The sequence below is a fragment of the Diorhabda carinulata genome, chromosome 1, assembly GCF_026250575.1.
Source record: "Diorhabda carinulata isolate Delta chromosome 1, icDioCari1.1, whole genome shotgun sequence".
NCBI classification, from domain to species: domain Eukaryota; kingdom Metazoa; phylum Arthropoda; class Insecta; order Coleoptera; family Chrysomelidae; genus Diorhabda; species Diorhabda carinulata.
The window spans coordinates 19,617,581-19,641,772 of record NC_079460.1 but is presented as its reverse complement, the minus strand read 5'-3'; the positions used below and the strand labels follow the sequence as shown (position 1 = coordinate 19,641,772).

Genomic DNA, 24,192 nt, shown 5'->3' with positions numbered 1-24,192 from the left:
ATTGCATTCATTGTAGCTTTAAATGGATACATAAGTGGAAAATGACAATAAATTCAAAACCTGTCCTGATTTTTAAAAATAAATATAAAGATATCTCTTCAGCTTGAACAGCATACATTATAATTTGGTCATTCCACTTTAGTACCAGATTTTGAACATTCATTTTGCGATAAACTTAAGCTTGTTCTTCAGATTAGGAGAGATTATTTAGTTTCATACGTCCGAGAGTGAAGATCTGCATAAATTAAGAAAACCAGGTTTTGACAAATGAAGAGATAACAATGAATTGGTTATAAAAATCAGTGGCATGCAAAAAATACTTGAATGGAACAATTTTCTTTACAGGATTTTATTACTAAATTGCTATTGTATTTATGTAATTAGCGATGTTTGCGAAAATCAACCCAAACAAACTTTTTACCAACCAACTACAATATTTATGTTAGTAGGTTGAGAATTAAAAATTTTGAACATTTTTTTATTGTGCTGAATGTGGAATTCTAACAATTTGCTTACTTACGACCTTATTATTGTTGAAAATTTTTGTGATATTCATTATTCGGCCCTTTTCAAATTCAATTCAATCCCATTTAAAGATTGGAATCTTCAATTTTCTTTATCGAAATAGTGTCATCAAGCAATTATTACTGTGTGCGCCTTGATGTAATTCATTGTCAATAAATAAAGCCAAATAAGCCCACGATATTGAAAAAAAAAAGATTGGAAGCAGTTACAAAAAACATGAGTTTTTTCACTGATTTTTTGGTAAAATAACCATTTTCAGAAAGGGTTACTTTTAAAATACCATAGATATTCATTTGAAGAAATGAATTTCAACAGAAAAACAATCCATTATCCAAACTATTATTCACAAAGAATGTTGATTTACTAAGGGAGAGTGTGTTAGTCATTCTTCCAAAATAATGCCGCGTGAAATTCAACAACAACAGGAAAATTGAGAAGCAAAAAATTAAGGACTTAAGAAGAGGTGGGTTAACCCAAAGGCAAATTGCTCGTGACCTAACCTGTTCCTAACCAGGAGCTTTATCCGCACAGATTGTGAGGCGAAAACCGCAGCTGATAAAGCACCATTTGCAGCGACGGAATTTCGCTGAAAATTATATTTAAAATAGCCACAAATGGTCGTTTATCCATTGAGTTTATATGTTTTCACAATAAAATAAATCTAAGTATTTGGACTGCTTCATTACGTTCAACGAGAGTTCTTAAATTGTTTGACGACGCACCTCTATACTACTTCAAGGAAACTTTTAATGCAGCAACAGACACTAATATTAATATTATAGGTGATTAAGTCAAATCTCGTCTTATAGCCATCTTCAAAATGTCTTTAGTGTGATCAATATGATCTATAAAAACGCAGTAGTGGGTAAACATAGCTTCTGGCCAGAAAGATGAACAGGATCTCTTAAACAGCTTAGAAGTTGGTCAACTTTTTAAGGTCTGATTGAATGAGTTGGATAGGGGGAAGAGTGTATTATTCTTTGAGGGATGCACGCTAGAAGGGACGAGTTTGGTCGTGTTTAGTTCTGACAAACTAAATTACAAGTGAAGTTGAAACTTTTCTTATATTTAAGGAAGATTGTGACAATTAAAGCTTAGAAAATCTAAAACCAATTTAATTAGGCATGTTATAATGATCAACTCTCTTGTTTACAGTTTTTGTTTCGAAAGTATTATTATACAGAAAAATGGATAATATACGTTTTGATCACACTTATTTTTTCTTTACATATTCAGTTTTGTGTCCTTTTGACTGCCATTTGTCACACATCTTTAAAATCGGGAACTCTTCGTCAAACTTATCTATATTTCAATATCATATTTTTCGTTCATTAAGGAAAGTAACACCGTTATGGTTGTATTTACCTCCGCACTCTATATAAATATACGCAGGCGTTGAGTTTTAATATAGCAGTTATATTATTACCACCTCATTCTAGAAAATATTCCGGTACTTACTAATTTGTCGATTATGAAGACTTCAACATCTCGTAGGCCAGAACTCCCACACTGTTGTTGTCGTTGAATACGCGATTCTTGGGAATGGTTTTCAACTGGACATAGAATGGGCCTGAATCACAATAACCTACTTTACATGCACATTTTAACAGTTTTATAGATGATGAAATTATATCTTATATATTCAATTTGCTTTGGAAATATTTGCCTAGCTCGATTCAAATCGATCTAGATGATAACTATTCTATAGCGATACACGCCTTTAGCAATCACAGTTAGGAAGTACAAGGGGTGGAAATCTGTTTGCTAGATTGTCGATTTTCCAACATTTAAGCTATCGAAATATCATCAATCAGTTAGATTGTGTCTGTTATAAATTCCGTATTTGGTAAAATTTAAATGGAATTAAACTTTCATCGCGTATAAAATCGATTAAAAAATTTGAATTTTTGATACAGTGAATATGTATTATTATGTATTGCTATATATTATACAAAGCAAAAAATTAAATAAACTTTGCTCAAATTTAAAAACACAAACATTCAACGAAAAAGTACATTACGAAATCATAACATTGACGAAATAGAAATCACAATCAGAAATATATTCCAAAAAAAATAAAACAATTCTCAAAATATATTTTTTATATTTATATATATTAAAGTACCTATTTTACTGATTTGTAGCGCTTAAAGCGGTTGTTTTTGGTTAGAGTGAATAAAAGTAAAAAGTTGTTAAAAAAGTGCCATAGAGTTAACATTATTTCACGTTTTCCATAAGGTAACAAAATTGATTAATGCAATCCGTCCGCACCTTTATTGAAAATAAATAAACAGTCACTTTGAAATATGTACTCCTGAAGAAATCATAGAAAAGGCAAATGTCGCAACATTGGATTTGATTCCGGAAAAATCCAAAAAAAATTATCTAAAAAGAAACACTTTTATGAAATAGGTTGGGTACAAACCTAAAAAATCTAATACATTTTCGAGAGAGGAAATAAACCAGACGACAAATATTTAATGTTTAAGGTGAAAGTTTTAAATATTTAATCACTTTTTTGTTTAATTCGTAGAATACATTGATACTGGGAATAGCTGAAGGTTGCCGAAGAGAAGATTTGTATAAAATGAAATATAATGACTATGAAAATAAGGGGGAGTTTCTACTCATCACGATTCCTGTTCAAAAACGCATACAAGTTGGCGTTTTATAGGTATGGGATAGAAAAACCCGTTCAAACGTGAATTTAATACATTTATATCAAAAATATGCTAATCTGAGACTTCTACTATCAAATAAAAATGAGAAATGTACAAAAGAAGTTGTTGATATAAACACTTTTTCGAAAATACTGTTACGAACAAGCTCGCGAAATGAATCCTTAGGCCGATCCTTTCCAGCTACAATTGAATATTTTATAAATGGCGGAAGCGCTTTGATGTGTCCTTTTATGTAGCGCAGTGAATTAGTTTTATATAAATATTCGTAGTGAAAAGAACGAATTAGTGAAAGTAATCGCAGAAATTTTACTCCTAAAACTGTTTCCTGAGTAGGTTTAACCAATAGTTAGCCGCCTTTCATACTAACTTGCTGAGCAGTGGATTTACCGGATTCAGTAGTCAGCCTCTGTATATTTAGGATTATTAAGTAGGTAGAATGGCGACTAATACTCCAGTGCCTTGCCTTAGAAAAAATCCATATGTGATGATCAAATGATTATGAGAGAAGCAAGTCGAATACAAGGCGTACCAAGAGGTACTCTGCAAGATCACTTTCACGGTCGGGTAAAAGAATGGTCTGGAAAAATTGGTCCAGCTACAGCACTAACTCAAAACGAAGAAATAAAACTAGTCAACTGGATTAATGAGTTAATAAAATGTAAATTTCTCCGCAAAAAACGATCCTTTTGAATACTGTTCAACAAAATGTAATTAAACAAGAAAGAAAAACCGTTTAATAAAGGAAGTCCTGGAGAAAAATGGAATAGGTCGTTTTTGAAGAGTCTTCAAGAGTTATCTTTCAGAGAAGCTGGGGATTTAACAACATCAAAGGATATTTAAAGAAGAAACAGAATGTTTAGGATATTTTGGAACACCCTGAAAGAATATTTAATGGTAACGAAAAAGAGACAATTTCAGTGTTGCACACCGAAAAACTGTACATCTAATGGTAGATTTTTCCATGTGTGAGGTTACCCCAACGCAGTAGTGGATAGCATACTTTCAAAATAACACTTGGCTGAATTTGACAGCAGCTGGATACGTAGCGGTGTCTTCTACGAATATTTGGTGACTGGCATCAAAAAAAAGCTTGAACAAGAATAATGAAACCAGTACTGTTACTGATTGACGATCACAAATGCTATTTAACGATGGAGTTGAGTGAATTTTGCAACATCAATGGGATAATGTAACGCATTGCCTTCCCACTACCCACATAATGCAACCTGCTGATATAAGTGTGTTTAAAGGACACAAAATTGAGTGGAAAAAGGCGGTATGAAGTTGGCAGTCTAAACCAGAAAATTTTAACTGTCTTTTAGCCACATTTTGCCCTTTATTAATATAAGTACTTAAAAACGGCACTGTCAAATTCCATCATTAATGATTTTAGGAAGTGCGTGATGTATCTATTTAATCCTGTTGTATATAAAGTGTGTGAAAAAACCGAATCGAAGATTTGAATATGGCTTCAGCTACTCCTTGCGAAATATCAAAAACAGAATTTGACGTATTAGTTGAACTGCAGAATAAATTTGAAGAAAAAACATTGACAATTTACAAAGTGTCAGGCAATTTATTTTAAAACTATTTACCCGTTAGTTTTTTCTGGCTGAACACTGGCTATACATAGATTTTCAAAGTCTGACTACTATAAGTTTTTCTAATTAAAATTACTACTTAAATTTTTCTATATGTCAATTAACTTTCAATTCAATCAGTATGCAACATATGCATTAAATGCCTTTTTTTACGAATAGAAAAAGTTGTTGAATAAATTACTGTTTTTTTACCATGGCTCTTTTATATCAGCGGAAGTCCCTACATTATACTTTTTTAATATTTGAAATTAAATATCTATATGATCATAAAAGTTACCACTGGATTTTAATGACAGTCTATTTCACATGAGCGAATTCCGTTCTTCGTAGTTATGCAGAAAATTTGCAGTTAAAAACAAAACTAAAAGATCTATTTTAAAAATACCCAATACACGACACGTGCTTGAATTAGCGCCTCTTTGTGCATTCAAAAACAAAACAATCCAGATCGACATGAATAACACAAGGAATTATAAATTATTCAATTTTGTGAATATGAATAAAATTATTAACAAACCTTTTATTGCAAATACAGCAGTCGGTCACATTTGAAATTTGTTACAAAACAAGACCGGTTCATATGGTTTTTATCATGCGTGCACTCAAATCAACAAACTCACAATACTTGGTAACGTAGGGTATCAACTGAAAACGAACGCGATTGTATATGTATATTTGTACGACTGTATACCTTAGCAGTTTCCCCGCCTTCTCTGATTAGATTTTTTGCACTGATTTAGCACAGAGTATAATACATTTGATAGAATTTGTATATACTTTGAGATTTTGCTTTTTATAATTTAATTAATACGAAAGATTGTATTTAAGAGCAAAATTCCTTTTGTAACTTTCGAATAGGTATATACTGTCCTTGTTTTTTCAAATAGATCCTCAGTTAAAAACACGAAATTTAGGTCAACTAAATATTTTATATCTACAAAATAGATCCTTGTTTGACAAACAATATAGTTTAAACGTATATACAAAGTTATGATAGAGAATGCACAAAATTCATAAAACATACACACATATTTTTGAAGAAAATCCAAAAACACGTCACATAAAAAAAATTTGATTTTGAATTTATGAACGACATAATTAAAAAATTAAAAATTTACCTAGTATTTACATCTATTTTTATAAACTTTTTCAATTATTTTAATAAAATAACTGTTTGTCTGTGTAAATCTAAAGGCCGATTTCCACCAAACATTTCAACCAAACGGACTGAGAGTTGCGTGTTTTGTTTTGATAGTTTTCCTGTGGTCTTCACTAGACTCGGGATTCCCAAAGTGGTCCAGGTGGACCACCAGCAATCCACGGGTGGTGAATCCACGTCTATGTTGGGCGTGACAAAAAATGGGGGTCTGCCATAGTAAGCGGGTGTCCATGAAAATTTATTTTCCGATAATGAAAAACTGAAATGTTGCCTTGACTTCTATCAATATAGGAAGATAATATGGTTAAACTTCCGAAAAACGCCATGAGGAATTGGAAGGTAAAAATGGTAGGGAATGGTCACAATCGAATAAGGACTAAGAAAATGCGCATGCGCGGAATACGTGAATTATAACTTCGGTCAAAAAAGGCCTATTCGTGCCACGAAAAAGGGAACAGAAATAGAAAAACGATAGTAAACGCACCGGACCTAACCTAACCTAACCTGAAAGAGCAATAAAACCAATAGAAATAAATGAAAAGTAATTTTATTCCACAAAAATTTAGTCACTTTCCTCATCCTCTTCCATTGGAAGTAGGTCATTCTTTCCAGGATACAAAAATTTTATATCTACAATGATTGCATCGAATGGATTCACATTTTTTCGCCGAACTCTGATTCTGATTCCCCCCCTCGATATTCTTCTTCTCATGTGCCTTCAGCTGGATTCAATATTTTGGGTGTAGGCCCCCAAAGTGCTCTTGATGGTTGGATATTTCTGGTCCTACTTATCTGCGCAAGAAATGACCGCGATTTTCGACATTGCGAGTTCGCGGGAATTTCAAAAATATCGACGTCACCTTTAAAATTTCATTGGCGTTGTTCGGAAATTCAGCTTGGCTTGACTTCTATCAATATAGGCAGATAATATTATAAGAAGCTCAACGACTATTATAAAAACTTCGACACGCTTCGAGACTTGCCGGTGCTGCGCCGGCCGCCCTCCCGTCCTCAACGTTTGTTCAGACGTGTAAATTAATATGACGTTAGCTGACTATTCACGGTACTGCGGCGTCGTTGGACAGGATCGAACGACAAGATCGTACAATTTGGTTAAAACATTGACGAGGGCACACACCATACTACGCCGCAGTATAATCTTTGCTTTTGGTTATGTCAGATCTTAATGATATAATTTTATTAGCGTCTCTCGCTCTATGCTTAACTAAAAATAAAACTAAAACTAAAATTATTTGCACATTTTGGTACAAATAATGCCTCAAGAAACGGTGTTCACTGAGTCACGTTAATTTATTGGAAGAACCACAAAACTACGGCTGAATCCAGATGATTATAGAAATTACTTACGGATCGATGAATCCACTTACGTAGGATTGTTGACACTGTTAACTCACTTGATTTAAAAGAAAAGACAGCTTTGAGGTAAAATTTGTAAAAATTCAATAAGTTTTATGGATGAAAATGATGTTCACATAAATATGAGAAGTTACCGTTTGGTTCAAATATTTTAGATTTCTGCCCACCGGAAGGAGCTATGAGGATTTAAAGTTTACCAGTACCCGAAACTTGTTATCCCATTTATACAGTTCTTCATCAGGAATATTTGAAGATAGTTAAATACATATATAAAAAAAATTACATATACAAATATGTAATATTGCTTTTTATTTTGTTTATTTTTAAAAATTATCAGTAAAAGTTGAAAAGACCTGAGATAAGGAAAATTCTGTATTAGCACTATGTTGGGGTTGTAGCTCGGTATAAACATGAATGGAGCCCCGATTCTGATTATGAACAGCGCTTGATGGCGGTGTCAATTACCATCCCCTGCATAGGGAAGTATTTTTGTATGCCCCAAAGACAAATTTTCCATGCATGATAATATACATTCCAGGCTTTCGAATACTTATCTACTTGTAATCGAGGCTGAGAAGATGATCAAAAGTATAATGTAAAATCTAAAAAAATTAATGATAATTTGTATAATAATAATCTTAACATTGATAAAAAAGCTGCAAACCAAATGCCAACGCTTAGTAAAGTCGACCAATTGAAAAATTCAAATATATTCCGATTCATTCTGTCCAGCGCAACGGGTAATACACGGTAGGTTAGGTTCGGAGTAAATAGCTTTTTTCACGACTTTCTAAACTGTCTAGTTCTTTAGGACGATTTGAACTGAATTACAATATTCTATAATAGAGTGTGTATATTTTCATGTAGTATTAAAGTTGTTTTTAATTCAATAAATATCGAGTGATTTTGTAAACTCCAGTGAACTACTATCCGAAGAACATCGAAGAAACTCCTGACATAGACAAAGGTTGCGGTACTTACATTGAAGCTTCTTAAATTTAGAATAGGTAACCAGCGTAGCTCTCAGACAAGTAGCTCACTTTGCAACGTCGTTGCTACTTGACTGGTAAACAGTTTCGGGGTTCACAATAAATCAATAAGTCAAAATAATAGGCGAGGTAGATTTATATCCTTTACGTACTAGCTCATCTAACCGGATCTAAGAAAAGACGGAATTGAAAACGAAACGTAGACCATTCATAAATATTATTATGGGAAAAGCTGTTGGAAGCAGGGGAAAATCTACACAAGAAAATTTATTCTAGAAATTTATGGCAACATTATTGGATTTGTGGTTTTTTCCGCTTACTTTTCGGTGGCGATAAAGTAAAGGACGGAAATAGGGATCCCCGATCTAGAGTATTTAAGTTTGCGTATAAGAAGACACTGTTGTTCAAAAAATTATTCTAAGACAATAAAAGGAAAATCGTACTGACGTAAAGTAGTGCTTGATAATTCACATTTTTCTGGTGTGGTAATCCTTCCAACAATCCATCACTTCAGAAGAAAAGTCGTTGAAATAAATGGAAACTTGACAAAGACGACGAAACTTCTACGAGGTAAGTGTTTTGAAAACATCGCCAACCGCCACTGCCTTGCTTCAAGCTAATTATTAATGTTAATCATTCAAATACGTAAGCCGGAAATATTTCGCGATTTCATCAGCAATTCGATGGAATCAATACATTTTACTACACTGTTACACATAACGTATAACTAAATAATAATAAAACCTTTATTTCGTACAGGTAGAATTCCGCAGTTCTCAGATCAATGCTTCACTGTCATTTGTGAGAATTTTTTTTTCTGTGAACCTCTAATTATATTGAGAGAAATTTCTAAGAATTGATTATTTTAAATAGCTATCAGTTAAAGGCGATGTTGTAATTGAAAGTAATAAATCAATTAACCACACGTGTACCCAATTTATGAAATAAATAACTTGAGTTAAATATATTACGTTTACATCATTTATAATTTTTTCATAATCTAATCGACATTTTCATGTAGGAACCTAATTTTTGATTAACACAATGTACGTATAATCACATTTTTGAGTTTTTTTAAATGGTGTAGATCAACTTTCATGCGGATTTAATGTGCATTTTTGAGACATACCTGCCATCTATCGTATATCTTGTACAATCATAAATTACAGATTTATGTAATCAAAATTTCTACATCATAAAACAATCGAATTATTTTTACAGGACTATATTTGTTAATAAATGAAAATGTAAAATATAAATATAAATGTTATCATTCAATTTCCTCAATATTTGTTTTTTGGTTATTTTAAAATATAGTGCTTCATTAAGACGAAAATTGTATAGCTAAACGCTCCAAGTGGAAATTTCTACTATAGTATTAATTCGAAAAAAGACGCAGATAATGACAATACGACATTGACAATTGACATGTAGGTACAGAAGTCGCCATATTCGTGACATTGGAAGGTTTCGTTAATAACACAATTAATATGTTTTAAATTCAATTACTAATAAGTTTAATAATTAATTCAAACGCTGCAGTTACATTTTTAAAACAGTGCATAATTAGTGGTATTTCAATCAGAATGAAGAAATTTCCACACATTTAACCAAAAAATATTAATTAAAAACAATTACTATTAATAAGAATAATTTTATGAGTACTTTAATTAGTATTATCTTTGTGAGTCGTTCTAATAGTATAATGTATTCTGTAACTTAGTTCTTTAAGTGGGTCCAAATTTCAAACATGCTAAATTTATTATTATAAGGTGAATTTAGAAAATAATTAAATTAAGTAGATATGGCTAGTTCATTTGATCACGAGGATAAGGATTCGTAAGTATTAGAAAACATTTGTATTATAAATTACTCATCAAATTGTAATTTGTAGTTGGTATTTTGGGGCCATAGGCAGACATGAAGCTACAAATTTGCTCATGGAGGAACGAGAAGGTGGTGTGTTTCTTGTGAGAGATAGTGCAACTTGTTTAGGAGATTATGTTTTATGTGTTAAGTAAGTTATCCAAAGTATATCCAAAACAGTATTCTTTATTATCTAGAAATGCTATAATTATGACTAATTGTTGGGTATTACTCAATTAAAATTTGTTGACTTGATTTTGAATATATTTAGAAATCCAAATGTTTTACCAAAATTTTTACAAATTCATAAATTTAATATAATTGAAGTAGAAAACCTATTTAAATTGAAAGAATTTTTTGCTGCAAAAAATTCTCTACTAGTCAAATAATTGATAATATTACCTGTACACAAAACCCATATATGTTACAAATTTTAGAATGTACCAGGTTTACTGTTAATTTATGAAGTATGCAATTCCATGGACCATAATTTATTCATGCAACAAATATTGTTTCAGGGAGGACAGTAAAGTTAGTCATTATATAATAAATAAAACACAACTACAGGATCAACCACGCTATAAAATTGGGGATAATTTTTTTAAGAATATACCAGACTTATTATGCTTTTATAAAGTACACTACTTAGATACCACTCCTCTAATTAGACCTGCTAGTAAAAAGGTTGAAAAAGTTATAGCAAAATTTGACTTTGATAGTAAGGTAATATTTATTTTTGTAATAAAAAGCAAAATATTGTCCTATAACCGATGTGAATTTTTAATGAAATTTTTCAGGAAAAGGATGATCTTAGTTTTAAGAAAGGAGATATATTAACAATATTGTTCAAAGATGAAGAACAATGGTGGACTGCAAGGGATAAGAATGGTAGAACTGGTTCAATTCCTGTACCATATGTTCAAAAAGTAAGATGTGTAATATTGAAGTAGTCTGAAATGTTACTAGCATCTATTATTGAATTATTTTTTCATACTGAACAATATAACACTCACAATTACACTGTGTAACTTGCATCACCAACAGCTTTAGAAATTCCAATGTAGTTACCTCTTACTTTCTTTTTCTTACTCATGGGAGTCGATTTATTGCAAAATTTGATTGACTTTAAAAACACTTAAGCATCTAATAGATTTAATGATATGTATTGAAATCTAATGAGTTTCTTCAAGATACATCCTTGTAGATCCAAGATCAACAAAATTTATTCAAAGAAGGTGGTTTAGAATTGTGTTTATCAGTTTCTGAAACTGATCATACATCCGAAGTAGCTTTTCATATACACCTTTTTTCTAATACTGAGAAATAAGGTACACACGTCCCTATAAAGAGGTGAATTGAGAACCTTTCTCTCAAACCATTTGCCAAATGATTATGTAGAGTATGTATTTTGAAAGATAATTAATTTCAAGTCACCACCTCTCTTATGGAATATACGGTAGTTTTGGAAGGGAAGTGAGAGTTAAGTGGTGTTTTTTGATTTATGTACATAGAGATGTGATGTAATTAACTTCACTTACCTTGCAAAACTATTCTTTGTTCATATTGGATAAGGTAGGAGAGGAAATTAATTATCCCAATTCCTTATAGTCACTCCCAAAATATAAACTTCATAATCAGACCCATTTGGCAGGAAAAATATCCCCTCTAATAATCTTCCTTATTATTTATTATAAGAAATAAGTACCCGTAGTTGTGAAAGTACAATTGGATATGTTCAAAAAAATATCATTAGCATCTTGACTGTAAGAGTTTATTACCTAAATAATACATTTTTCTATTACTGGAATCATATTGCTATTTTAGATAGAAGAAAATCACTCTCCTGTAGAAATCCCTAGGCCTGGATCAGGTGGTCCAGCTAGTAATATTTCTTTACAATCAGAAGCAGCCAAAAGGAACCAAATGCAGGTTAGTGATGAAAAATGTAATATTTAATATTTTTTTTAACGCAATTGCATTTAACCTTTTCTTATCTTACGGGTTGTAGGGTTGAAATTTTGATCCATTGAATGAACAAGCAGAATAATATGTATGTCTTAGGAAATATTCCAATGTTCTAATGACATGAATATCATAAATTTCTTGCTTTTAATGCCTTCACAACCACGTGAAAAATTAACTCATCTCTTCATTTGTTTTTTGCGTTAATGCAAGCTTTTTGTCTTTAGTAAACGTCTTTTTCCCCTTAGCTCTCCATTATTTCCTTTTTTTTTGCATACCCTACTGTGATCTCATCTGTTAATTATATTTGTGATATTTTACAAAATATTTGTATTTTTTTAAAATATATATCAATTTTAGAACTGTTTCGAGATTCTTTTTTGCAAAAGTTAGCAATAATCTGGGTTTTCCTCAAAAACCTAATCTGTTAGGCTAATTTTTTTAAGTTTTTCTTGTGGTCATTTTAGTACAGTGCATTGGTCCTAACACAGATCAGCCTGGGTTCAAAGATTTATCTGAACAACATTGAAAATATAAATTCAATGTGCCACCTATCAAAAGGCAATGACAAACCACGGACAGTATATGGTGCTTAGTATAGACTCTCATATCCGTTGTTAAGCTGTAGGTCCTCTTATCTGTGACCAATGGTGAGCACAACACAGGTAGAAGTGAGATATCACCTAAGTCCTATTACAGACTTGGTACAAGAGAAAATATACTAACACATAAATATATAAGTTGATAATAATTATTTTAGAAAAGTGATTTTCTAAAAGAAACTCTAGGTTGAGTCTGCTTCGCTACTTGTCAACTGAGACTAGAAACATTTCATTTCTTAATGCTTAAAATTAACTATTGGTTATAATGAGCCATGTGGAATTTTTAGAGTAGTAATTTTAGATAAAATTGTTTTTAAACACTATTTTCCACAATTTTATAATTGTGTATTTACTCGTAATTATCTGCATAGTCATGACCCCTAAGCAAACAGATAAGGTATATAAAAGAATTAGTCGTTAAAACATAGATATACAGAGAGCACAGAAACTATTCTACTGAAACATGAACTACAGATATCAGATGGCATTTTATGCACACCTAATTTACCTTTATTCAAAACTTTTTCATAAGTCAGTGGGTGAAATTGAAGGATACATTTTAATGAAAAATTCAGTTCCTCTATATAATCTACTGAGCACTTCAGTAGTTCATGATTTTCTAACTTTTCATGAATGTTTTACCTTATGCAGGTCTGTCAAATCAAGTAGAGACCTATCAATCTGGTCTTATATGTAAATTAACGTCGACTGATCTCTTGATAAATGATAATTTTTTAATCCTCGATTTTTTATAGCATTTTATCAGTATCATAGTTTAAATGTTATAATCATTTCAACATTTACAAAAAAAATATTTAGGTTTTTCAAATATTTTAAATATATGTAATGGTCTACAGCATGTGTGCTTATTGAAATGTATTGGTAATAATTATGAATCTTGAAACTTAATATTTATGAGAAATTTTTATTTTAGCGAAAACTACCAGCGAAAGCGCGAGTCAAACAAGTAAGAATTCCAAATGCTTATGATGATACTGCTTTAAAATTAGAAATAGGCGATGTCATAACTGTGACAAAAACTAATATAAATGGACAATGGGAAGGGGAACTTAATGGTAAAACTGGATACTTTCCATTCACCCATGTTGAATTTTTGGATGAAGAAAATGAAAGTTAGTTATTCATACTCTGAGATGTAAATTTTTTTAAATATTTTGCTATTTGTATAGAGCTCGAATTTTTATTGTATATTTATTGATTTTAATTGTAATTGGCACTAACATTAATCCCATCTTTATATACATATAAATATATATATACATACTATCTTGATTTATTTATGTAAAATTATACAGCTGCGCTGTTATATTCAATTTATATTTTTATTAATTACATATCAGTATTTTGGTCTCTTTATTTTATTGCAGATTAAGCATTTCAGCTTTTTCACCAATAAAAGATTTATGATTCAGTATCTCGTTTTGTTCTAACCTCAAATATATATGAAACCGTTTCTTTGAGACAACAGGTCAAATTACATGGATTCCTGGTATATGATATGCTTCGATAATTTGAAGTTAAAAAACAAACAAGTTCGTCCCTGAAAATCTGGAAGTTGACACAATTTAAATTAAATCTTCACATTACTGATAAAATGTTATGGTTGTGTTTAGTACAGTGTTGCAAATAGCTAGATACAGTATAATTTAAAAATAAAAAATTAATAAATTTATCTTTCCATTTATCAGCACAAATGCTTTTGTTTTGCATGTATACGGCTGCATTTGAAACAATAGATAGTTGACTCATGAAAAAAAAAAAATTAGTGGACTATTTGAATATATATACAGAAATGTTACACTAAAAACATGTCTTCATTTATATTTTTTTTGTACTCTGGTGGAATTTATCAAAGTTCAATGACATTTATTAACGTCTGTGTAAATACTGTTTTTTTACTGCAATAGATTATGAAATGATGGGAAAGAAGTGGACTTAAACTTAATTGAAAAAAAAAACATTTACCAAAAATACAAATATATTAAAAACTACATCTAAATTGTCAATTAATACAGAAAAAAACATGCTTAATATACATATAAACAACTTTATAAACAGTCTATATGTGGACGGAAAATATGAATATATATATATTAGATAATTATGGCCACAGTAGCTCAATATTCGGCGACTGCAACTTTTTAATAACTTTGTATTGTGAATAAACAACTAGCCAACAATATGCCTAAAACAAAAAATTTGATAAATTTAAAGTTTTTATTAAATACCCAATGATCTTACATTGTATACCATCCAACTCCATATAACCAAAGAGTATAGAACTGTGTCAAGCTGAAAAAGAACATATTGAATATTTTTATATCAGTTTTTAACAAATGGCTAGTTGCTACATAGGGTGCATTCTACTAAGCACTCACGACGACCACGATCTTTCCCGTTCTACTTAGTCCAGAGCGTTAACCCAAGTGAAATGGCTCACAAGGTGTTTTGAGCATAGAAAAACTAAAGCTTTAAGAGATTATTTTCTAATTTGTAAGTCATTGAGTTTTTTAGTGCTCAACTGATTTACATTAAAGAAAAATCAAAAGATCTTCTGCGGCGATAGTAAAATATTTGGTCGTGCATCACAAGAATGCTTCAAAAATTCTTATTATATCCTCCGTATCAAATAACGAGATAGATTTTTATGGTTACAATTTGCGTAGCTTGATTTTTAAAAATTCCGCCTATTCTTTCAACACTCCCTTTTACCCATCTCTTGACTAGGGTAGTCGTGACATCATGAGTGACATTGTCGCCCAAAAGGCGCCGTGAATACTTAGTAGAATGCACCAATAGTTGTTTGAAATTAAAAACTAGCACCTGTTAATATAATATGTACCAATGTCAGTTAAATGTTTTCTACTAGGAGCTAAGGATTAACTTCTCCAAAGACAGTACCATCAAATGTTTTATCAAATTCTATTTTGAATTATCTATAGTGTGCTTCTGTCCTTTTTGTACAACCAACATCAGTAAAACAAATTAAATCGTAAGAATAAAATAAGTCTTTGGTTACATTTATTGATAAAAACAGATTCAAAATGTGAACTTCATTAAAAATAAATAGTTGTTATATAACAAGAAATTAAGTTACAAAAACAAATCGATTTCTACTTCAATGCAAATTTTTGCACAATTGCTAATTAAATATTGAATATATATGTTCTCATCTATAAATGTCATAACAGCATAAAGGAGGGCTACTAAATCTCTCAACGCATTTGAAGTATAGCTTTTCTATCAAGAATCCTGGAAAAATAAGTGATGTAATACAAAATATTCCTTCAAGTTGAAGAATTGGATAATTTCGATAATAAAGTTATCACTTGGAGCCAGCAACTCAATATATTGCTAATAGAATTTGATCAAGAAATGGCAGGGGCAAATTGTCATTAAAAAAAATGTCAATTTGGCAATGAATTAAGTTGGTTGGATATAATGTGTGAGTCAATTACATTATTATAGCCCTAATGTTCATCGAACATTGTCTTGGACATAATCCATTACTTCATATCTTCATGAACCTTTAAAAATTGTAGGTTCAGTTCTAATTACCTGTTTTAAGTGATCTTTCTTAAACAGGTGAGTTTATGCTTCTGGGTTATATCACTTTTTTTAACTGTATAAGTTCTAGCTGCAGCATAGGGATTATTATTTATATACTTAATACTTTTAAGGCAAAAACATATTGTCAATTAGAGTAATAAGATGTCATTTTTAAAACAAATAATCATAGAATTTTATACTAATAATGACAGAGCTTATCAGTCATTTTTTTTAGTTAACATTGTTAATATAATTTCTAGATTAAATTAGATCATTGCAATAACTCAGTAACCAAAGAGAATATGCCAAATTTCATTCCAAAGATTCAATTTGTTCTTGTTATCCTATAAATCTTATGAAATGACATCAATTTTGCAAACTACTATTCTAAAAATTAATTTCAAATTGTTAACTAATATAAGACTTTGATTTATTTGGATACACAGTATTAATTCAACAAGTGTTATGTGTATAAAGGATAAAAAAGTATCTGAATACTTTTTACTCAAGAAATTACTCACATAAATATAATAACCTCCGATCAACCACAAGCCAAAGACAAGTTGAAACAAAATAGCAATTCCAAAACCAACCATCCATGGCACCATAAAACCTCTTATCATTTGCCTTATACCCCACACAAGGGAGAATGAGGCGGCTATTAGTAGCATAAAATAAATAATCAGAAGAGATCCTATCACTTGCATAGCTACAAAAAAACATTACATAAGTAAAGCTTCACATGCAGGATGATCTAAAGATTCATAATTATAAAAAATATTAATTTCGTGTAAATTTTTTCTCTACTAGGATTCTGAGTAAAATACCACAAAACTTGCACAGAAAATGGTTTTTATTCATAAATTTTAAAGAATTCATACAATAAACTGATATGGATGCTCTTTGAAATTGAATTGATACATAAAAAATCAAATCTAACTAAAACGTTAATAAATATGAATGAAAAATCAATTTATATTTGTAACTTTGAGGTAATATGTCCATCAATAGTTCGTAGAGAAAAATGTATGTTAACGAGCTAACATTGTTTATACCTTAGGTATGAATTTTTGATACACCCTTCACTGTATACAAAAAGGATACAAATATGAACATTTAATACTAACCTAAAACAATGTATGAACATACAAAGACAATACTTATTTACTCACATAATCGAACATCTGCTTCAAATAAAGGATTGTATAATTGTGTCGAGTCTCCACCAGTCATGTCAAATATAATAAACGTTATTAATACTAAACTCATTGCTCCAGTATAAAATGCAATTGCATTGCACCCAGATTTTAAGTTATCAGTCCAAATACATGGAGACCAACAAGAATTCAATAACACCATTTTGGAGTATTTATACTTGCTGCCTGAGAATGTTAAAAATACACGGTATATTAATATAATAATTAAGATGATTAAACTAGGACTTACCTTATTAATAAGGCACACCCAGTTGAGCGTGTCAACAAGTCAGAAGTCAACCTCAAAATTAACTGTAAACAAAACACATTTTCTAGTGATGTATCGTTTTAATAGTTGGTAGCATTGAACTGGTTAAAATTTGTTTATGGCAAAACTTAATTTTATGCTCATTAATGTACATCTTTATTACTAATCTTGATACAATGAATAATAGTACCAAAAAGAGTCGATAACTAATAATCCTTTCTATACATTGTTATGTAAAATTAATAGACGAAAAATCATTTGTTTTATTGATTTCATTGTTCCCAAAGTAATAAGTTTTGTTTTGTCCAAATCAATTGTTTAAGGCATATCATTAGTATTGGTATAACTGGCGTGGCAGATTGGTAAGACCAGAATAGAAAGCGGCATATTCAATGTTAAGAACCATATAAATATTTGTATTTTGGCATAATATTAATAGCGAAAGAATATTAGACGTATTTTTTCAAAGAATCGCTTGATAGTCTTTCTATAAAAAAAAAGCCAAATCACTTTAAAAATAATTGTTACCAAGCCGTCAGTGGGTAAATTTAAATTGTAGAATTAGAGAACAGAAACCGATAACGTTTAAGGATCGTTGAACACCGAAAACTACAGATTTCTATGATAAAATATTCATATTTTATATTGTCATGGCAAATTATATTAAAGCAACTGATTTTGCAAATTCAATCACTTATTACCTACCTGTATGAAAATGTTTCGTTGAAATGTCTTACTTTACATAAACTCTCAATAGTTTAAAAGAAGCCACAGGTTTTGGATTTAAAAATTCGATTTCGAACATCAATCAATCTTGTATTTGTAACTCTTATTTCATATCCAATATAACTGTTTGTGTAAACATACAATCAATTTCTATTAAAACAAATAAATGTTGTATACTTACTCCTACCTTCGTTTTCATTACTTGTCGTTATCTGTGTAACATAATAAAACGGTTGTGCTTTCACCGAACTCTTTCTTTAACGAGATAAACTTTTTATTAGATTTAACTTTGCTGTCCGGGCCTCAAACATCGCAGATTTTCTTTTCAGGCATTTCCAAAAATACAGTAAAATATGTTACATTTTACTTTAATACTTTTGGTCTTGGTGCCCAGATATTGCATTTAGAATAGCACAAAAGCATTTATTGAAGTGGAAAAATGTAAAACCAGAAGAGTCCTGGATAACTTTAATTGCATTCCTCTAATATTTTCATTATTTAGAGACATGCAGAGATTTATAACTATAAAAACTTTTCTGTTTGATCATCATTCTGGTTAATGTTTATTGGACAACGCACTAGCATAACTTAACTACAGAGTCCTATAATAAAATTGTGATTCACAAATTAAATCCATCAGAGTCAAAAATTATTTTGATAAAACCTTTATACAAATGTGTACAAAAAGTTTTAACTCTTTCATTTTATTGAATACCTTTTGAACCCAATAAAATTTTGCAATAAGATTCTTCCAAATTGTTTTTTTGAAAATTTCAGTTTTGAAACTTTTTGGCTTTTAGTACTTCTTTGAAAAGTAACTATCCCAACCAAACTTATTGAATATAATGTTTTTAAAGTTTTTTGAATGTATCATTATTGTTAACACCAATGTTTCAATAGTATCCGCAGCAACAAGCTTCCATGAAATCAATAGTTGATTAACCACAAGTGACTGAAAAGTCTCAAAATATGCGCATTGATTTCATCATTTTCTTATCACCACGTGTCTCTTTTCATTACAATGAAGATCACTACTTTTAAGTATAGAAAGTTTCTTACGGTTGCAATGTTTTTTAAATATGAGAATGCAATATATCCCTTTTCATTACAATAATGGTTTTTAAAAGATCATAAATCCTATAAAATGTTTTCTATGGTTACATGGTTTTCTAACCTGAAAATAGTGTCCCTTTTCAGTACAAAATATTATACCAATATTGTAAACAATATACTGTAAAGATATTAGAAATTGAATCTACAATATACACTATTTTATGCCTCAAATTATCTATATTTATGATTTTCCTATGGTTCTAGATGTAATTGTTGATTACATAATATTACATACAACAATAAATTTATGTAGCTTTATATACAGTGAGTTTTTTTTAATTCACATGGAATATATTAAGGGCAAAATATTAGATAAAGAATTGAAAAAGTGTGTGAAAGATCTAGAATATGTAATATATTTTTTATTTTTACTATATTTTCTTTATACGACCTTCGACGTTATAAGACTGATTATATCAGATAATTTAAGAAATCGTTAATTAGATCTGGCGCCTCCTTATTGGATTCTTACGTTCATGTTTATGTTTTGTAACCCCGGGATAAATATCTCAAATTATTAGAGTCAAATCACATTCAGAAATAAAGCAAAATGCGAAAAATTATGCAAATATTTTATCATAATTCTTCTCTCATATAATAATATAAAAGTGAATTTTGATCATATTATAGGTAGATTCCTTAGAAGTTCTCGTATTTATCGCTCCGAGTCTGCGCATTGGCAACATGGACGTTTAAGTGGCCGCTGCTGTTGCAATGTGCACTTTCACTTATATTTTTGTTCCAATCTGAAAATCTGGACCGTCCTTGGAATGGTTATTGAAAGCGTTTAAATGATATTTTGCACGGTTCTTGTAACAGTACTTGCTACCAACCAAGTAACGGAAACGGTTCACAAACGATAGCTAAGTCGGTTGGAACACATATCAGAATCGTTCGTATAACGGTCATATATGTATCTCTATCCTACGAGGCTCCGGCTCGGTTCTGCGCATTCTCAAACATGCGCAATATAGATAAAGTGTCTCGAACGAGAGAGAAAAATGAATATTATTGGCACTGTAACGTACGGACGTTTTTTCCCATACCAACTGTCCGGTTGGAACACGTAATCTTTATTGCGCAGAATCGTCACCGTACCAATGGCGGCTTTTTGATAGGTTGGAACGAACACTAACATAATTTTTAAGAAATGGACAAAAAGAAATGGTGAATGATTGCAATGAACAAAAACAGAACAAGGCGAACTCATATATTACTAGTAGAGGTCTGGAAAATCATGCAGAGACCCTACGATACAGATTTACATATATCCGTCATCTGGACTTAAAATGCTATGCGCATGCCCAAAAATGGAGCATGCTCACAAGCTTAATTGTATACGTAGATGTTGAATTTGAATGAGGCAATTAAACATTATGAAATTGTAATTCAATTATTTAAAATAATTTTATATACATACATATAAAAAATTCATAATAACAAATAAAAAAATTAACCGTGTGATTCGATCCCACGACCCAAAAGTGGTTACTATAACAGTGTTATACGCTTCCGGTGTATGGAGCTTCTCCCACTACACTTCCCTACTACAGTCGCAACGCTTGCGCACAACGTATCGAGTCTGAATAAGTGAGACGGAAAAATGCAGTTGCTGTTTCTCTTAGTGGGTAACTTTTCCCTTTACGGGGAATGTAATACTTCTATATGGACAGTTTCTATAAATGGAAGCTGTTCCGACCAAGGAAGAGAGAATGATAACGCTTTTTCTCTCCTTCGAAGTTCAAGCTTGGTTCTGAGTATTCTCAAGCATGCGCAATCTGAACCAGGTATCTAGAACGAGAGAGAAAATAGTTGGTACCTTAGTAGTGGGACATTCCTTCCAGTTTAACCTGTTCATGTAGAAATATTACATATATGCAAAATGCAAACTGAAGTGAGTTTGTTTGAAGTGATAATACGTTCGCTCCGGCTACTAAGATAGGAAGTGCCATTACAAAACTAGACTGATCTACATGTTTCAGGATGGACTCAAACCACAATACAAAGTGATTCGTGTTAAATTTCTGGTGATAGTCGCTGGTTTTGTTATGCCCGATTCAGATTCTCCACGAGGCTACGCGACGCAACTCAAGTGCCAGAGTGTAGATGGTGTCTCTGAGTCGGTTAATCGGGTACGAGTCAAGAGACGTGAGTATACTTTAAAACGATAGTGTAGATAGTTACCAAGACTCGTGTCGAGAGCTGCTAGGAGGCGCCTCGCGAGATATTGGACATTAGATACAAATATCATGTTAGTTTTCTCCAGAAATCTACTGAACTTCCTAAAATCCGCTGCCTGTTAACCTATAGATAACTTTTTAATTGCTGATGATGGTTATACTTTTTAAAAATGATATATTTGAAGTGACCAATGAACACTAAATTATTCTTTAACGTTTCTTGCAGTTCAGTAACTTCAAATCGAGCACCTCCACTGCATTTGTTATAATATTTCTAATCATTCTTGTAAAAAATAATCGAATACTGTGTGTGCTATTAAATTCATAATCTATTGTGGACTAATGTAAGTATATCGATTTTTTCTTATAAAAAGTTCCATTATTCACATTTTTAGCAACAAATTTGTTCTGTACGTAATACCGACTAATTAAATGAGGCTTCAATAAATCTATCTGATCGTTTTGTAACTTTAATCGATCGCGAGGAAATAGAAAAGTTTCTAGTGTTTCTTTAACGGAAATAGCGAATTTGAAAAGTATACGGCATGTTTCCAACTTGATATTGTTACTATATTTACCGAAGGGCTTCTCCAATTAAATTGATTGGCAGGGGTTACAGCAGATCTGAGCAGACTAGTCGAAGCGGACAATTATAGCCAGCCCACCCCTGGCTATAAAAGTTACTCCAGAAGTTCGAAAAACTACATTCGTGTCAGATCTTTCTTGTGAATCACTTCTATTATCAAAATGTATAAAGTTATTCTAGTTTTTATCGTTACGATTATTACATTTTGTACGGCACAGGTGAACTTCTCTCCTAATTGGGGTAAAAGAGCTCTTAATCCTGGAGATGAAAATGACAACAATTGCAGAGAAAATATGGATACCCTTATGCTCATCTATAAAATTATTCAGGTATGCTTCTCAAATAGATAAGATAATCGCTTAATAGGTATTATGTTGCTATTAAATAAGTTATTTTTATATAAAATGTATTTCCCTATTATTAAAATTTGTACATCATCATATTCACATCGCTTTCATCATCAAACTTAACTATATAGACCTCACTTGCACAGCAAATTTTAAATGCTTTCCTCTATGTAAATCATTAATTTTACCCCTAAAATATTTGAACAAAACCCTATGCTGTACTTATATTCACTTCTACCTACCCAATGCTTTAAGATTTTTATTCTATTCAAAATATTAATATAGTATTGAGAATATTTGATAATGATTATAATTGTCTTCGTCATCTAGAACTAATTTTTTTTCTTTAGAATAAATTTTGAATACCAGTGGATTTTATCCACCACCAAATATATTCCAAGAGATTTTATCTCTAGTTGAGGAGTTAATTTTTGATTGTTTCAGAATGAGGCCCAAAAACTGATGGAATGTGAAAAATTTTCCAACTAAATTTTCGTACTGTGTCCATGTGAGAATATGTTTGTAGAAAAATAAATTATTATGAATATAATGTGTACTTGATTTAGTTTAAATAAACTGCATAAATAGGCTGGAAATTATGTTTCTTATTTTATATAGATTATATTTTTGGTAGCAAAAAAATTGAAAAAAAAATCATTCAAATAGAAATCAAATTAATAGCTAATTATATTTCAAAATTATACTAATTTTTTTTTGTCACTCTATAAATTTAAATACATTTATAGTATGTACAGAATAATTAATTTAAATTTATATTTCCACCCACACAAACATTAAATTGTATGTATTTTTTGTTCTTGAAAAGTTTAGTTTAAGAAAACAATTTATCTACTATATATTTGAGTTATCCATAATATCTGAGCTTCAACTGGGTTTTAGCCAAAAAACAAAATTTAAATTATCTACTATTACAATAATAAAATTTTCCTGTCAATATTTGGAATATTCAATTTCAAATGATACTCATTACAATATTGAGAAATAATAAACTAAGCGATAAAGTGCTTGGATCAAACCACTGCAGACAGTACAGAGCAAAAGATATATGGGGGTTACATTAGACATTCTTATGATTTGTAGTAAAACTTGTGCAAAACCCAAACATTTATATTCCGTTAACCTAATCCAACTAACATAACGAAATGGCGTTGAATAACCTATTCTATAAATTTCTTTGAGTAATAAAAATATAATAGTTTCTTAAATATAATAAGTGTGAAGCTTGTATATAATATAAAAAATTATAATGATAATATAAATAATTCTAGAGTGCTATCAATTTCGAAAAACTGGGAGTTAGATTGATACACTTTTGAAGCAAGTGTCCATTTATTTTCTTACCTTGGGGCCAGGAATTTGAACTACAATTTAACTAAAGTAATAGAATAATAGCAAATTTTAGTATCCACGCTACTGGTAAAAG

The 24,192-nt window shown here is 30.7% G+C and overlaps 3 protein-coding genes and 1 long non-coding RNA gene across 4 annotated transcripts in view; 2 read left to right on the top strand and 2 right to left on the bottom strand.

Annotated features, from left to right (window-relative positions):
- The window catches only part of LOC130897268 (tyrosine-protein phosphatase non-receptor type 13-like), a 42,982-nt gene extending 37,308 nt beyond the window's left edge, over positions 1 to 5,674 (bottom strand). Inside the window, exons 1-2 of the mRNA XM_057806037.1 lie at positions 5,325 to 5,674; positions 1,984 to 2,095 (exon numbers count right to left, since the gene is read on the bottom strand). The gene's annotated coding sequence lies outside the window, so the exon portion shown is untranslated. The remainder of the gene's footprint in view (positions 1 to 1,983; positions 2,096 to 5,324) is intronic.
- Positions 5,675 to 9,739: 4,065 nt separating this feature from the next.
- On the top strand, positions 9,740 to 14,047 carry LOC130897261 (adapter molecule Crk). Its single transcript, XM_057806024.1, has 6 exons — positions 9,740 to 10,171; positions 10,227 to 10,349; positions 10,717 to 10,921; positions 10,996 to 11,124; positions 12,023 to 12,127; positions 13,697 to 14,047. The coding sequence occupies exons 1-6, from the start codon at positions 10,137 to 10,139 to the stop codon at positions 13,898 to 13,900; spliced, it is 801 nt and encodes a 266-aa protein (XP_057662007.1). The 5' UTR covers positions 9,740 to 10,136; the 3' UTR covers positions 13,901 to 14,047.
- Positions 14,048 to 14,743: 696 nt separating this feature from the next.
- Positions 14,744 to 24,166, bottom strand: LOC130897245 (uncharacterized). The gene is made up of 6 exons (XM_057806006.1): positions 24,111 to 24,166; positions 17,779 to 17,840; positions 17,505 to 17,714; positions 16,854 to 17,041; positions 15,025 to 15,075; positions 14,744 to 14,968 (listed from the first exon to the last, which is right to left on the bottom strand). Exons 3-6 carry the CDS (start codon positions 17,689 to 17,691, stop codon positions 14,885 to 14,887), a joined length of 510 nt encoding a protein of 169 aa, XP_057661989.1. The 5' UTR covers positions 17,692 to 17,714; positions 17,779 to 17,840; positions 24,111 to 24,166; the 3' UTR covers positions 14,744 to 14,884.
- Positions 22,517 to 23,344, top strand: LOC130897254 (uncharacterized). The gene is made up of 2 exons (XR_009059679.1): positions 22,517 to 22,730; positions 23,193 to 23,344. It is a non-coding gene; the product is annotated as an uncharacterized LOC130897254 (long non-coding RNA).
- Positions 24,167 to 24,192: the final 26 nt, after the last annotated feature.

What these genes read in the sequence shown, in the direction of transcription:
- LOC130897261 (XM_057806024.1), top strand. Translation starts at nt 10,137, where the DNA reads ATGGCTAGTTCATTTGATCACGAGGATAAGGATTC. An exon ending in GATCACGAGGATAAGGATTC is followed by an intron (nt 10,172 to 10,226) that starts GTAAGTATTAGA and finishes TGTAATTTGTAG; the next exon opens with TTGGTATTTTGGGGCCATAG. An exon ending in CCAAAAGGAACCAAATGCAG is followed by an intron (nt 12,128 to 13,696) that starts GTTAGTGATGAA and finishes TTTTTATTTTAG; the next exon opens with CGAAAACTACCAGCGAAAGC.
- LOC130897245 (XM_057806006.1), bottom strand. Translation starts at nt 17,691, where the DNA reads ATGGTGTTATTGAATTCTTGTTGGTCTCCATGTATTTGGACTGATAAC. An exon ending in TCGGAGGTTATTATATTTAT is followed by an intron (nt 15,076 to 16,853) that starts GTGAGTAATTTC and finishes GTTCTTTTTCAG; the next exon opens with CTTGACACAGTTCTATACTC. An exon ending in GGAGTTGGATGGTATACAAT is followed by an intron (nt 14,969 to 15,024) that starts GTAAGATCATTG and finishes TTTTTGTTTTAG; the next exon opens with GCATATTGTTGGCTAGTTGT.